A 15,303-nucleotide genomic window follows, 5' to 3' on the forward strand; every position below is an offset into this window, starting at 1 on the left:
TGACTATGGCTATGTCCTTTGTTTAGTGTGTCCCGGACGTATGACAATTCTAAAATAGACTACAGTAGGCCAGTATTTGGGTTCTATAACAGACTACAGTAGACCAGTATTTGGGTTCTATAACAGACTACAGTAGGCCAGTATTTGGATTGTATAACAGACTACAGTAGGCCAGTATTTGGGTTCTATAACAGACTACAGTAGACCAGTATTTGGGTTCTATAACAGACTACAGTAGGCCAGTATTTGGGTTCTATAACAGACTACAGTAGACCAGTATTTGGGTTCTATAACAGACTACAGTAGGCCAGTATTTGGATTGTATAACAGACTACAGTAGGCCAGTATTTGGGTTCTATAAGAGACTACAGTAGGCCAGTATTGGGGTTCTATAACAGACTACAGTAGGCCAGTATTTGGGTTCTATAACAGACTACAGTAGACCAGTATTTGGGTTCTACAACAGACTACAGTAGGCCAGTGTTTGGGTTCTTTAACAGAGTACGGTAGGCCAGTATTTGGGTTCTATAACAGACTACAGTAGACCAGTATTTGGGTTCTATAACAGACTACAGTAGGCCAGTATTTGGGTTCTATAACAGACTACAGTAGGCCAGTATTTGGGTTCTATAACAGACTACAGTAGGCCAGTATTTGGGTTCTATAACAGACTACAGTAGACCAGTATTTGGGTTCTATAACAGACTACAGTAGGCCAATGCTTGGGATCTATAACAAATCAAATCAAAGTTTGTCACGTGCGCCGAATACGACAGGTGTAGACCTTACAGTGAAATGCTTACTTACAAGCCCAAACCAACAGTGCAAATTTGAAGTAAAAAATAGGTATTAGGTAAACAATAGATATGTAAAGAATTATATATTTTTTTTAAACAGTAAAATGACAGTGAAAATAACAGTAGCGAGGCTATATACAGGTGGTACCGATACAGAGTCAATGTTCGGGGGCTAATTGAGGTAATATGTACATGTAGGTATAGTTAAAGTGACTATGCATAGATAATAAACAGAGAGTAGCAGCAGCGTAAAAGAGAAGAGTGGCGGGACACAATGCAAATAGCCAGGGTACCGCTTGCCATGCGGTCATAGAGAGAACAGTCTATGACTGGGGTGGCTGGGGTCTTTGACAATTTTTAGGGCCCTCCTCTGACACTGCCTGGTGTAGAGGTCCTGGATGACAGGCAGCTTAGCCCCAGTGATGTACTGGGCCATACGCACTACCCTCTGTAGTGCCTTGCGGTCGGAAGCCGAGCAATTGCCGTACCAGACAGTGATGCAACCAGTCAGGATGCTCTCGATGTTGCAGCTGTTGAACCTTTTGAGTTTCCTGAGGGGGAATAGGTTTTGTCGTGCCCTCTTCACGACTGTCTTGGTGTGTTTGGACCATTCTAGTTTGTTGGTGATGTGGACACTAAGGAACTTGAAGCTCTCAACCTGCTTCACTACAGCCCCATCGATGAGAATGGGGGCGTGCTCGGTCCTATTTTTCCTGTAGTCTACAATCATCTCCTTTGTCTTGATTACGTTGAGGGAGAGGTTGTCATTCTGGCACCACCCGGCCAAGTCTCTGACCTCCTCCCTATAGGCTGTCTCATCGTTGTCGGTGATCAGGCCTACGACTGTTGTGTCGTCTACAAACTTCATGATGGGGTTGGAGTCGTGCCTGGCCATGCAGTCATGGGTGAACAGGAAGGACAGGATGGGACTGAGCACGCATCCGAGGGGCTCCAGTGTTGAGGATCAGCGTGGCAGATGTGTTGCTGCCTACCCTTACCACCTGGGGGTGGCCCGTCAGGAAGTCCAGGATCCAGTTGCAGAGGGAGGTGTTTAGTCCCAGGATCCTTAGCTTAGTGACGAGCTTTGAGGGCACTATGATGTTGAAGACTGAGCTGGAGTCAATGAATAGCATTCTCACATAGGTGTTCCTTTTGTCCAGGTGGAAAGGGCAGTGTGGAGTGCAATATAGATTGAATCATCTGTGGATCTGTTTAAAGCGGTATGCAAATTGGAGTGGGTCTAGGGTTTCTGGGATAATGGTGTTAATGTGAGCCATTACCAGCCTTTCAAAGCACTTCATGGCTACGGATGTGAGTGCTATGGGTCTGTAACCATTTAGGCAGGTTCCATTAGTGCTCTTGGGCACAGGGACTATGGTGGTCTGCTTGAAGCATGTTGGTATTACAGACTCAATCAGGGACATGTTGAAAATGTCAGTGCACCTGCCATTTGGTCAGCACATGCCCGGAGCACACGTCCTGGTAATCCGTCTGGCCCCGCTGCCTTGTGAATGTTGACCTGTTTAAAGGTCTTACTCACATCGGCTACGGAGAGCGACAGTCGTCCGGAACCGCTGATGCTCTCATGCATGCCTCAGTGTTGCTTGCATCGAAGCAAGCATAGAAGTTATTTAACTCATCTGGTAGGCTCGTGTCACTGGTCAGCTCGCGGCTGTGCTTTCCTTTGTAGTCTGTAATAGTTTGCAGGCCCTGCCACATCTGATGAGCATCGGAGCCTTTGTAGTACGATTCAATCTTAGTCCTGTATTGGCGCTTTGCCTGTTTGACGGTTCGTCAGAGGGCATAGCAGGATTTCTTATAAGCTTCCAGGTTAGAATCCCGCACCCTGAAAGATGCCCTTTTAGCTCAGTGTGAATGTTGCCTGTAATCCATGGCTTCTGGTTGGCGTATGTACAGTGGCTTGTGAAAGTATTCACCCCCTTGGCATTTTTCCTATTTTGTTGCCTTACAACCTGGAATTAAAATAGTTTTAGGGGGGTTTGTATAATTTGATTTACACAACATGCCTACCCCTTTGAAGATGCAAAATATTTTTTTCTTGTGAAACAAACAAGAAATAGGACAAAAAACTGAAAACTTGAGCGTGCATAACTATTCACACCCCCCCCCCCCCCAAATTCAATACTTTGTAGAGCCACCTTTTGCAGCAATTACAGCTGAAAGTCTCTTTGGGTATGTCTCTATAAGCTTGGCACATCTAGCCACTGGGATTTTTGCCCATTCTTCAAGGCAAAACTGCTCCAGCTCCTTCAAGTTGGATGGGTTCCACTGGTGTACAGCAATCTTTAAGTCATACCACAGATTCTCAATTTGATTGAGGTATGGGCTTTGACTAGGCCATTCCAAGACATTTCAATGTTTCCCCTTAAACCACTGGAATGTTGCTTTAGCAGTATGCTTAAGGTTATTGTCCTGCTGGAAGGTGAACCTCCGTCCCAGTCTCAAATTTCTGGAAGGCTGAAACAGGTGACTATGGCTATGTCCTTCGTTTAGTGTGTCCGGGACGTATGACAATTCTAAAATAGAGTACAGTAGGCCAGTATTTGGGTTCTATAACAGACTACAGTAGACCAGTAGTTGGGTTCTATAACAGACTACAGTAGACCAGTATTTTGGTTCTATAACAGACTACAGTAGGCCAGTGTTTGGGTTCTATAACAGACTACAGTAGACCAGTATTTGGGTTCTATAACAGACTACAGTAGGCCAGTGTTTGGGTTCTATAACAGACTACAGTAGACCAGTATTTGGGTTCTATAACAGACTACAGTAGGCCAGTATTTGGGCTGAGTGAGTCAGTGAGTGGTGTAATATCACTAACAGTCCTGTGTTGTGCTTGGTGTAATGAAACACACTGGTGTGTTGAGTGGAGGTACTGTTACTGTAAGAGATTACGCCTTTCTCTCTCCCTGTCTGTCTGCTCCCCGAGTGGCACTACAGAGGACAAAGGGCAGTCTGTGTGTGTGTGTGTGTGTGTGTGTGTGTGTGTGTGTGTGTGTGTGTGTGTGTGTGTGTGTGTGTGTGTGTGTGTGTGTGTGTGTGTGTGTGTGTGTGTGTGTGTGTGTGTGTGTGTGATGGCTACTACAAGAAGACAGGGACAAGTAACAAGGCGCAACATAATGATTGTTTAATGAGAGTAATGATCACATAAGTCAATGGCTGCACTTCAATAATCTATATTTAGTTAATAGATGGATCAAGTCATAAATCAATGGCTGCACTTCAATAATCTATATTTAGTTAATAGATGGATCAAGTCATAAATCAATGGCTGCACTTCAATAATCTTTATTTAGTTGACAGATGGATTTATTCCATTTGAAGTTTGGAAGAGGGGTATAGGGGATGAGCATTAGATTAGTGCTATTTACAATCATTTAGAAAATGCTTTTCAATATTATCACTGTACAGCTTGAAACCCTGATTACTGAGCAAGATAAACTATAATATTTGGCTACATCCCAAATGGCCTCCTATTTCCTTTCATAGTGAACTACCTTGGCCCAGAGCCTTATGGGTCCTTGTCAAATGTAGTACAACATATAGGGAATAGAGTGCCATTTGGGACAGAGCCTTTAAGACCTAGTGCTGTTACAAAGCAAAATAAAACACAAAGAAAAAAATTACAGAAAATAAAAATACATTTCAAAAAATGTTTCAAATAGTTCTGTATGTCAATGATTAGGAGGATGGTTCTGTTTTGCTGCTTAAAGGACAACAAGTTGACTATGCCCTAAATGGCACACTATATAGTGCACTACTTTGGACCAGGGCCCTACATAAGTAAGTAGCCTTGTCTGAGCCAGAAAAGCCCATAAGGCAGGAGCCCATCTCCTGTTTCTTTAGTTTAAGGCAGCTTGATGTACAAGTACACCTCCCGCACTATTCTTTCGCAGGTCCTATAGGCCTTGGTCAAAAGTATCACACTAGATCTGAAATAGGGTGTCATTTGGGACGTACTGTAGCGTCGTCAGCAAGGTGACAGTTTGAACTTCTGTCTAGGAAGCTAGCTAGTTAATGATGGTGCACACAGAGACACTAAAAACATCAATATACTGGCATCAACAGGATCTAGAGGCATCATCATGTTCTAGAGAATATTTATATTCAATATATTCTACACATATGTTACCTTAGTTTTTTTATATATATATTATTCCCATTGGAAAAATACTAAGTAAAATAAGAAACTCTTTTTACAGGTCGTTCGGTGATGGTGGAGGGCTGGGGGGGGCTGGTTAGGGCACATGCGTTCATTGTTGTGCAAAAAAATGTATGCCTTTATCTTTCTTTAAGTGAAGAAGAAAGAGATTTGGAAGAAAATAACACTTAATTCCAGATTGGTTCTTTCCCTTGGCTTGGATTGGCAAGCAGACCCAACCCATCACAACACTAGAGGTATTCAACAGATCTGTCTGTCTTTTCATTCTTTCAGGGAGAAAGGTGGGATGAGGGAGGTGTATTCCGTCTTTCTTTCTGGTGAGGAGGGACGGGGAATAAAGGAGATCTGTCTGTCTTTCTGGTGAGGAGGAAAGGGGAATAAAGGAGATCTGTGTGTCTTTATGGTGAGGAGGGATGGGGAATAAAGGAGATCTGTGTGTCTTTATGGTGAGGAGGGATGGGGAATAAAGGAGATCTGTGTGTCTTTATGGTGAGGAGGAACGGGGAATAAAGGAGATCTGTCTGTCTTTCTGGTGAGGAGGAACGGGGAATAAAGGAGATCTGTCTGTCTTTCTGGTGAGGAGGAAAGGGGAATAAAGGAGATCTGTCTTTCTTTCTGGTGAGGAGGAACGGGGAATAAAGGAGATCTGTCTGTCTTTCTGGTGAGGAGGAACGGGGAATAAAGGAGATCTGTCTGTCTTTCTGGTGAGGAGGAACGGGGAATAAAGGAGATCTGTCTGTCTTTCTGGTGAGGAGGAAAGGGGAATAAAGGAGATCTGTCTGTCTTTCTGGTGAGGAGGAACGGGGAATAAAGGAGATCTGTCTGTCTTTCTGGTGAGGAGGAAAGGGGAATAAAGGAGATCTGTCTGTCTTTCTGGTGAGGAGGAACGGGGAATAAAGGAGATCTGTCTGTCTTTCTGGTGAGGAGGAACGGGGAATAAAGGAGATCTGTCTGTCTTTCTGGTGAGGAGGAACGGGGAATAAAGGAGATCTGTCTGTCTTTCTGGTGAGGAGGAACGAGGAAGAAGGGAGATCTGTCTGTCTTTCTTCCCCTTGTTCAGTTTCTTTCTCGTTGTTCAGGGGAAAAGGGGGGGGTGAGGGTTCTGACGGAGGAATGATCTAAAACACTGACCGGTCAGAAAGGAGAAGAGGACCGACTGTCAAAACACAGTCAACAACATGATATTATGGCCAAATAACAACACTGTTTGTTAGTAATTGGCTCGAACCATCATGAGTGAATAATAGACTGGATCGGTCTGTCAATGCACTAGTGTAAGATTTAAGGGCATATACACAAGTGGTAGAGGGGGAGGTAAAAAGGACACAGGCATGTGTGTGTGTGTGTTCTGATCAGGCACATCAATGCTTTGCTGCACTATGGGAGATACACAGCACATCTGGATAAGTGGGTGGTCAAAGGGTGTGTGGGGGGGGGGGCGGGGGTTTATTTAGTGGTTAAGTCTGAGTGAGAGAGACCGGCCCACACACACACACACAGTTTATAAGCAAGTGCACTGTATTGCTATGAGGAACACAGAATGTTTTGTGTGTGTGTGTGTGTGTGTGTGTGTGTGTGTGTGTGTGTGTGTGTGTGTGTGTGTGTGTGTGTGTGTGTGTGTGTGTGTGTGTGTGTGTGTGTGTGTGTGTGTGTGTGTGTGTGTGTGTATGTGTGTGTGTGCAGCAGAATTCTAGAGAGACTGCAAGACAGGACAGTGTGTTGGTTGGATCCAAGATAGGGGTGGTGAGGATTGGGGGATGGAGGTGGGGGAGGGAGGTGGGTATTTACAGGATGACACAGCAGTTACTCTCTCCAGTTTTCTCTCTGTTCCTCTGACCTGAGAAGGAACACAACACACAGTCAAACACAGTAGGAATGTGGTCAGCACCCTGTCAAACAGTCAAACACAGTCAGGATGCAGTCAGAACACGGTCAGAAAGTCACACGGTCAGGACACGGTCAGGACACGGTCAGGACACGGTCAGGACAATGTCAGGACAATGTCAGGACAATGTCAGGACACTGTCAGGACACGGTCAGGACACGGTCAGGACACGGTCAGGACACGGTCAGGACACTGTTTAACTACATAGTAGCAATATTGTTGAGAAATCTACCTTTTTTCTAAAAAGAGTATCAGCTCAAATGTAGCATTGCAACAAAAACAACCATCTGTCATTATTTAAATAGTGTTGCATACGCTTACTGAAACACACGTCTTACTACACTGTATAGTACTGGTAATAGGTTAGAAATATTCATCATTGATCTTTACCTGTTCTTAAACAAACAGAAATAACTGTACTACCATCATCTACAGTAAAGGCATCATCTATTACTGTGTTTTAGTGTGAGGGGGAGGAACAAGGGATGAATTAAAAGTCTGGGAGGTGGGATAAATGAAAAGCGGGTTACCTTGGGAGTTTGGCTCAGGCAACGTCTCTCTGGCAACTAAATGCATCACTGTGGTTTTCCCCAGAGGCAGTTTGAGAGCTGAGAGAAGGGGAGGAGGAGGGGAGGGAGGAGGAGGAGGGGAGGGAGGAGGAGGAGAGGGGGAGCGTGCGAGTGGCAGAGTAGAACAGAAAAAGAGGGAAATAAAAAGCGGTTAGTTAACGGACAAAGACTTGTTACAAAGACAATATATCATCATAACTATAATCATCTGACTGATCTAACATAGAATACACAACCAAGAGAGAGGAGAGACAGGAGCCAGACAGAGAGAGACCTGAGAGAAGAGAAAGAGAGAAAGAGAGAGAGAAAGTGGACAAAAGCAAGAGAAAGAGATCCTCAAAAAGTTCTACAGCTGCACCATCGAGAGCATCCTGACCGGTTGCATCACCGCCTGGTATGGCAACTGCTCGGCATCTGACCGTAAGGCGCTACAGAGGGTAGTGCGTATGGCCCAGTACATCACTGGGGACAAGCTTCCTGCCATCCAGGACATATATACTAGGCAGTGTCAGAGGAAGGCCCAAAAAATTGTCAAAGACTCCAGTCACCCAAGTCATAAGACTGCTGAACAATTAATCAATTGGCAACCCGGACAATTTACATTGACACCCACCTTTGTTTTTACACTGCAGCTACTCACTGTTTATTATCTATGCATAGTCACATTACTCTTACCTACATGTACAAATTACCTCAGCTAACCTGTACCCCCACACATTGACTCAGTACCGGTACCACCTGTATATAGCCTCATTATTGTTATTTTATTGTGTTACTTTTTTATTTTATTGTTTTTACTTTAGTTTATTTTGTAAATATTTTCTTAACTCTTGAACTGCATTGTTGGTTAAGGGCTTGTAAGTAAGCATTTTACGGTAAGGTGTATTCGGTGCATGTGACAAATACAATTTGATTTGAAAGAGGGAATGAGACGAGAGCAAGAGATACATACACTGAGTAAACCAAACATTAAGAACACCTTCCTAATGTTGAGGTGCACCAGCCCCCTTTTGCCCTCAGAACAGCCTCAATTAATCAGGGGCATGGACTCTACAAGGTGTCGAACGCGTTCCACAGGGATGGTGGCCCATGTTGACTCCAATGCTTCCCACAGTTGTGTCAAGTTGGCTGGATGTCCTTTGGGTGGTGGACCATTCTTGATACACACAGGAAACTGCTGAGCGTGAAATATACTGCAGCGTTGCAGTTCTTGACACAAAACGGTGCGCCTGGCACCTACCATACCCTATTCAAAAGCGCTTAAATCTTTTGTCTTGCCCGTTCACTCTCTGAATGGCACACATTCACAATCCATGTCTCAATTGTCTCAAGGCTTAAAAATCCTTATTTAACCTGTCTCCTCCCCTCCACTGATTTAAGTGGATTTCACAAGTGACATCAATAAGGGATCATATTTAAATTATATATTTACCAAAAGAAAAATATGGGGGATTGGAAATGATGCAGACAATTACGGAAGCCACAATCTGCAATATTAAAGCTGATCTACCCCCCCACCAAAAATAAATAAAAAAGTATAATAATGATGACATCATAACACATAGATTCATGTAGTAACCAAAAAAGTGTTAAAAAAATCCAAATATATTCTTATTTGAGATTCTTCAAAGTAGCCACCTTTTGCCTTAATGATAGCTTTGCACACTCTTGGCATTCTCTCAACCAGCTTCACCTGAAATGCTTTTCCAACAGTCTTGAAGGAGTTCCCACATATGCTGAGTACTTGTTGGCTGCTTTTCCTTCATTTTGCAGTTAGGGCCTAACTAATTTATTTCAATTGATGCATTTCCTTATAAACTCAGCAAAAAAAGAAACCTCCTTTCACGTCCTCTCACAGCAAACTTAACATGTGTAAATATTTGTATGAACATAAGATCCAACAACTGAGACATAAACTGAACAAGTTCCACAGACATGTGACTAACAGAAATTGAATAATGTGTCCATGAACAAAGCGGGGGTCAAAATCAAAAGTAACAGTCAGTATCTGGTGTGGCTACCAGCTGCATTAAGTACTGCTGTACATCTCCTCCTCATGGACTGCACCAGATTTGCCAGTTCTTGCTATACCTCACTCTTCCACCAAGGCACATGCAAGTTCCCAGACATTTCTGTGGGGAATGGCCCTAGTCCTCACCCTCCGATCCAACAGGTCCCAGACATGCTCAATGGGATTGAGATCCAGGCTCTTTGCTGGCCATGGCAGAACACTGACATTCTTGTCTTGCAGGAAATCTGCCATACTGCTCGTTCTGTGCGTGGTGGCATTGTCATGCTGGAGGGTCATGTCAGGATTAGCCTGCAGGAAGGGTACCACATGAGGGAGGAGGATGTCTTCCCTGTAACGCACAGCGTTGAGATTGCCTGCAATGACAACAAGCTCAGTCCGATGGTGCTGTGACACACCGCCCCAGAACATGACGGACCCTCGACCTCCAAATCAATCCCGCTCCAGAGTACAGGCCACAGTGTAACACTCATTCCTCCGACGATAAATGTAAATCCAACCATCACCCCTGGTGAGACAAAACCGTGACTCGTCAGTGAAGAGCACTTTTTGCCAGTCCTGTCTGGTCCAGCAACAGTGGGTTTGTGCCACAGGCAACGTTGTTGCCGGTGATGTCTGGTGAGGATCTGCCTTACAACAGGCCTACAAGCCCTCAGTCCAGCCTCTCTCAGCCTATTGCGGACAGTCTGAGTGTTCCTGGTGTATCTCGGGCAGTTGTTGTTGCCATCCTGTACCGCAGGTGATGATGTTCGGATGTACCGATCCTGTGTAGGTGTTGTTACACGTGGTCTGCCACTGCGAGGATGATCAGCTGTCCGTCCTGTCTCCCTGTAGCGCTGTCTTAGGCGTCTCACAGCACGGACATTGCAATTTATTGCCCTGGTCACATCTACTGTCCTCATGCCTCCTTGCAGCATGCCTAAGGCACGTTCACGCAGATGAGCAGGGACCCTGGGCATCTTTCTTTTGGTGTTTTTCAGAGTCAGTAGAAAGGCCTCTTTAGTGTCCTAAGTTTTCATAACTGTGACCTTAATTGCCTACCGTCTGTAAGCTGTTAGTGTCTTAACGACTGTTCCACAGGTGCATCTTCATTAATTGTTTATGGTTCATTGAACAAGCATGGGAAACAGTGTGTCAACCCTTTACAATGAAGATCTGTGAAGTTATTTGGATTTTTACACATTATCTTTCAAAGACAGGGTCCTGAAAAGGGGACGTTTCTTTTTTTGCTGAGTTTATGAACTGTAATAAAATCGTTGACATTTTTGCATGCTGCGTTCATATTTTTTTCTGTATATAAAAACATATGTAAAAATAAGGGTTCATAGCTTTCACCTTGATTCCCCTGGTCAGTCTATGTCATGGAAAGAGTGTTCTTAATGTTTTGTAAACTCAATTTAAACACACATCATATATAGAAGAGGAGTGTACATAAAAGCTATAGTGATGTGATGTTAAACATTGATGGACCAGATCCCTGTCACTCTATCCGTCTTAACTCCTGTTCCAATCTCTCTTCATATCCCAGGCTAGGTTAGTATTCAGTGGATTCCCAACATGGTCTCAGAGCATTTTGTATTATTCTGTACGTAAATCCGAGATGCTCCATTTAGTATGATAAGTTACATTTCGTATGGTATGTATTAATTTGTGGATGTCCATCACCCATGTTGTATTATAAGGTATGAATTACAATTCGTATTATATGTTACGAATTAGCAAAATGTTTGATATGTTATATATTCTATCTAGGTGGCTAACGTTAGCTAGGCTAGGCGTTAGGGTTAGGGTTAAGTTTAACCTGTTTAGGATAGGGGGCAGTATTTTCACGGCCAGATAAAAAGAAACTAGAATATGCATATAATTATTTTATTTGGATAGAAAACACCCTAAAGTTTCTAAAACTGTTTGAATGGTGTCTGTGAGTATAACAGAACTCATATGGCAGGCCAAAACCTGAGAAGATTCCATACAGGAAGTGCCCTCTCTGACCATTTCTTGGCCTTCTATAGCCTCTTTATGGAAAATAGAGGATCTCTGCTGTAACGTAACATTTTCTAAGGCTCCCATAGGCTCTCAGAAGGTGCCAGAACGGGGAATGATGACTCTGCAGTCCCTGGGCGAAAAACAGTAGGGGATTTGGAAAGTGGTCGATCTGAGAACAATGACACGGGTGCGCGCGTGCATGTGACGACTCCATTTTACTTCTTTCAGTCTTACTTCTTCCCGGTCGGAATATTATCGCTATTTTACGAGAAAAATCGCATAAAAATTGATTTTAAACAGCGTTTGATATGCTTTGAAGTACAGTAATGGAATATTTTGACATTTTTTGTCACAATACGCGCTGGTGCGTCACCCTTCGTATAGTGTCTTGAAAGCAAGAACAGAACGCAGCTATTTGGATATAACTATGGATTATTTGGAACCAAAACAACATTGGGTGTTGAAGTAGAAGTCCTGGGAGTGCATTCTGACGAAGAACAGCAAAAGTAATCCAATTTTTCTTATAGTAAATCTGAGTTTGGTGAGTGCCAAACTTGGTGGGTGTCAAAATAGCTAGCCATGATGGCCGGGCTATCTACTCAGAATATTGCAAAATGTTAAAATCGGACACCGCGATTGCATAAAGGAGTTCTGTATCTATAATTCTTAAAATAATTGTTATGCTTTTTGTGAACGTTTATCGTGAGTAATTTAGTAAATTCACCGAAAGTTTCGGTGGGTATGCTAGTTCTGAACGTCACATGCTAATGTAAAAAGCTGGTTTTTGATATAAATATGAACTTGATTGAACAAAACATGCATGTATTGTATAACATAATGTCCTAGGAGTGTCACCTGATGAAGATCATCAAAGGTTAGTGCTACATTTAGCTGTGGTTTGGGTTTATGTGACATTATATGCTAGCTTGAAAAATGGGTGTGTGATTATTTCTGGCTGGGTAGTCTCCTGACATAATCTAATGTTTTGCTTTCGTTGTAAAGCCTTTTTGAAATCGGACAATGTGGTTAGATAAAGGAGAGTCTTGTCTTTAAAATGGTGTAAAATAGTCATATGTTTGAAAAATTGAAGTTTTGGGATTTTTGAGGAGTTTGTAATTCGCGCCACGCCCTATCATTGGATATTGGCGAGGGGTTCCGCTAGCGGAACATCTAAATGTAAGAGGTTAAGAGTTAGGTTAAAGGGTTAAGGTTAGGGGTATGGGAAGGGTTAGCTGAAAGAGTTAAGGTTAGGGTTAGGCTTAGCTAACATGCTAAGTAGCTGCAAAGTAGCTGCAAAGTAGTAAGTATTTGAACATTTGCTAATTAGCTAACATGCTGAAGTTGTCTGTGATGAGATTCGAACTTGGATCCTTTGGGTTGCTGGATGCATATAACGTTTGTGTTATACCCCCACCCAAACACCCTACTTTCATTTTTGCCCTTAACCTGTTATGGCTAGGGGGCAGTATTTTCACAGCCGGATAAAAAACGTACCCGATTTAATCTGATTATTACTCCTGCCCAGTAAGTAGAATATGCATATAATTATTGGCTTTGGATAGAAAACACCCTAAAGTTTCTAAAACTGTTTGAATGGTGTCGGTGAGTATAACAGAACTCAAATGGCAGGCCAAAACCTGAGAAGATTCCATGCAGGAAGTGGCCTGTCTGACAAGTTGTGTTTCATCTTGGCTCTTTTTATTGAAGACTGAGGATCTTTGCTCTAACGTGACACTTCCTACAGCTCCCATAGGCTCTCAGAGCCCGGGAAAAAGCTGAACGATATCGAGGCAGCCTCTGGCTGAAATACATTATCGCTTTTGGCAAGTGGCCGATCAGAGTACTATGGGCTTAGGCGCGTGCACGAGTCGACCCCATGCTTTATTTTCTTTCGTCTGTTTACCTAAACGCAGATTCCCGGTCGGAATATTATCGCTTTTTTATGAGAAAAATGGCATAAAAATTGATTTTAAACAGCGGTTGACATGCTTCGAAGTACGGTAATGGAATATTTAGAATTTTTTGTCACGAATTGCGCCATGCTCGTCACCCTTATTTACCCTTTCGGATAGTGTCTTGAACGCACGAACAAAACGCCGCTGTTTGGATAGAACTATGGATTATTTTGAACCAAACCAACATTTGTTATTGAAGTAGAAGTCCTGGGAGTGCATTCTGACGAAGACAGCAAAGGTAATAACATTTTTCTTATAGTAAATCTGACTTTGGTGAGTGCTAAACTTGCAGGGTGTCTAAATAGCTAGCCCTGTGATGCCGGGCTATCTACTGAGAATATTGCAAAATGTGCTTTCACCGAAAAGCTATTTTAAAAGACATATCGAGTGCAGAGAGGAGTTCTGTATTTATAATTCTTAAAATAATTGTTGTGCTTTTTGTGAACGTTTATCGTGAGTAATTTAGTAAATTCACCGGCAGTGTTCGGTGGGAATGCTAGTCACATGCTAGTCACATGCTAATGTTAAAAGCTGTTTTTTGATATAAATATGAACTTGATTGAACAAAACATGCATGTATTGTATAACATAATGTCCTAGGGTTGTCATCTGATGAAGATCATCAAAGGTTAGTGCTGCATTTAGCTGTGGTTTGGGTTTATGTGACATTATATGCTAGCTTGAAAAATGGGTGTCTGATTATTTCTGGCTGGGTACTCTGCTGACATAATCTAATGTTTTGCTTTCGTTGTAAAGCCTTTTTGAAATCGGACAGTGTGGTTAGATTAACGAGAGTCTTGTCTTTAAAATGGTGTAAAATAGTCATATGTTTGAAAAATTTAAGTTTTTGCATTTTTGAGGTTTTTGAATAACGCGCCACGGGATTACACTGGCTGTTACGTAGGTGGGACGATTTGGTGCCACCTACCCTAGAGAGGTTAAACAGCGTGATCATTATATAGGTGCACCTTGTGCTGGGGGCAATAAAAGGCCACTCTGAAATGTGCAATTTTGTCACACAACACAATACCACAGATGTCTCAAGTTTTGAGAGAGCATGCAATTGGCATGCTGACTGCAGGAATGTCCACCAGAGCTGTTGCCAGAGAATGTTATGTTAATTGCTCTACCATAAGCTGCCTCCAATGTTGTTTAGAGAATTTGGCAGTACGTTCAACCAGCCTCACAACCGCAGACCACATGTAAGGACCTCCACATCTGGCTTCTTCACCGGACAGCTGATGAAACCTGTGGGTGTCATGCTACTCATCCGCCGCCATCACCTCATGTTTCAGCATGATAATGCATGGATCCATGTCACAAGGATCTGTACGCCAATATCCAGCAACTTCTCACAGCCATTGAAGAGGAGTGGGACAACATTCCACAGGCCACAATCAACAGCCTATGTCGTGAGGCAAATGGTGGTCACAACAGATATGGGACTGGTTTTCTGATCCAGAAAAGGTATCTGTGACCAACATATACAAATCTGTATTCCCAGTCATGTGAAATCCATTGATTAGGGCCTAATGAATTGATTTCAATTGACTGATTTTGACTGTGTGTGTGTGTGTGTTTCCTTTGTGTTCTCACCTCCTAGCGTGACGTTTCCATGTAGAAAGCGACCCTGGTAGATGAGCCTCAGGATGTTAGGACTGCTGACCTGTTCCTCCTCCCAGTCTGTAGAGGGATGAAGACCACTATCACCTCCATCATCAACAACAACATTATCATCGCCATCATCAACATCATCGCCATCATCAACAACATTATCATCACCATCACCAGAAGGAGAGACAGATAGCGAGAAGGAAGACAGAGAAATGGGTCTGGAGGACACCATATGTCCAAACACACCCACACCTAACAAACCATGCAAGTTAACATGTTTAGGTG

The 15,303-nt window shown here is 43.1% G+C and overlaps 1 protein-coding gene across 1 annotated transcript in view; it reads right to left on the reverse strand.

Moving 5' to 3' along the window:
• Positions 1-3,924: 3,924 nt before the first annotated feature.
• Positions 3,925-15,303, reverse strand: part of ubl3a (ubiquitin-like 3a) — a 61,353-nt gene continuing 49,974 nt past the window's right edge. The window contains exons 3-5 of the mRNA XM_014129724.3: positions 15,001-15,087; positions 7,396-7,473; positions 3,925-6,817 (exon numbers count right to left, since the gene is read on the reverse strand). Of these exons, the coding sequence (XP_013985199.1) occupies positions 6,765-6,817; positions 7,396-7,473; positions 15,001-15,087 (218 nt within the window). The 3' untranslated portion in view covers positions 3,925-6,764. The remainder of the gene's footprint in view (positions 6,818-7,395; positions 7,474-15,000; positions 15,088-15,303) is intronic.

This window comes from Salmo salar, chromosome 11 (assembly GCF_965601325.2).
Source record: "Salmo salar chromosome 11, fSalSal1, whole genome shotgun sequence".
Lineage (NCBI taxonomy): Eukaryota > Metazoa > Chordata > Actinopteri > Salmoniformes > Salmonidae > Salmo > Salmo salar.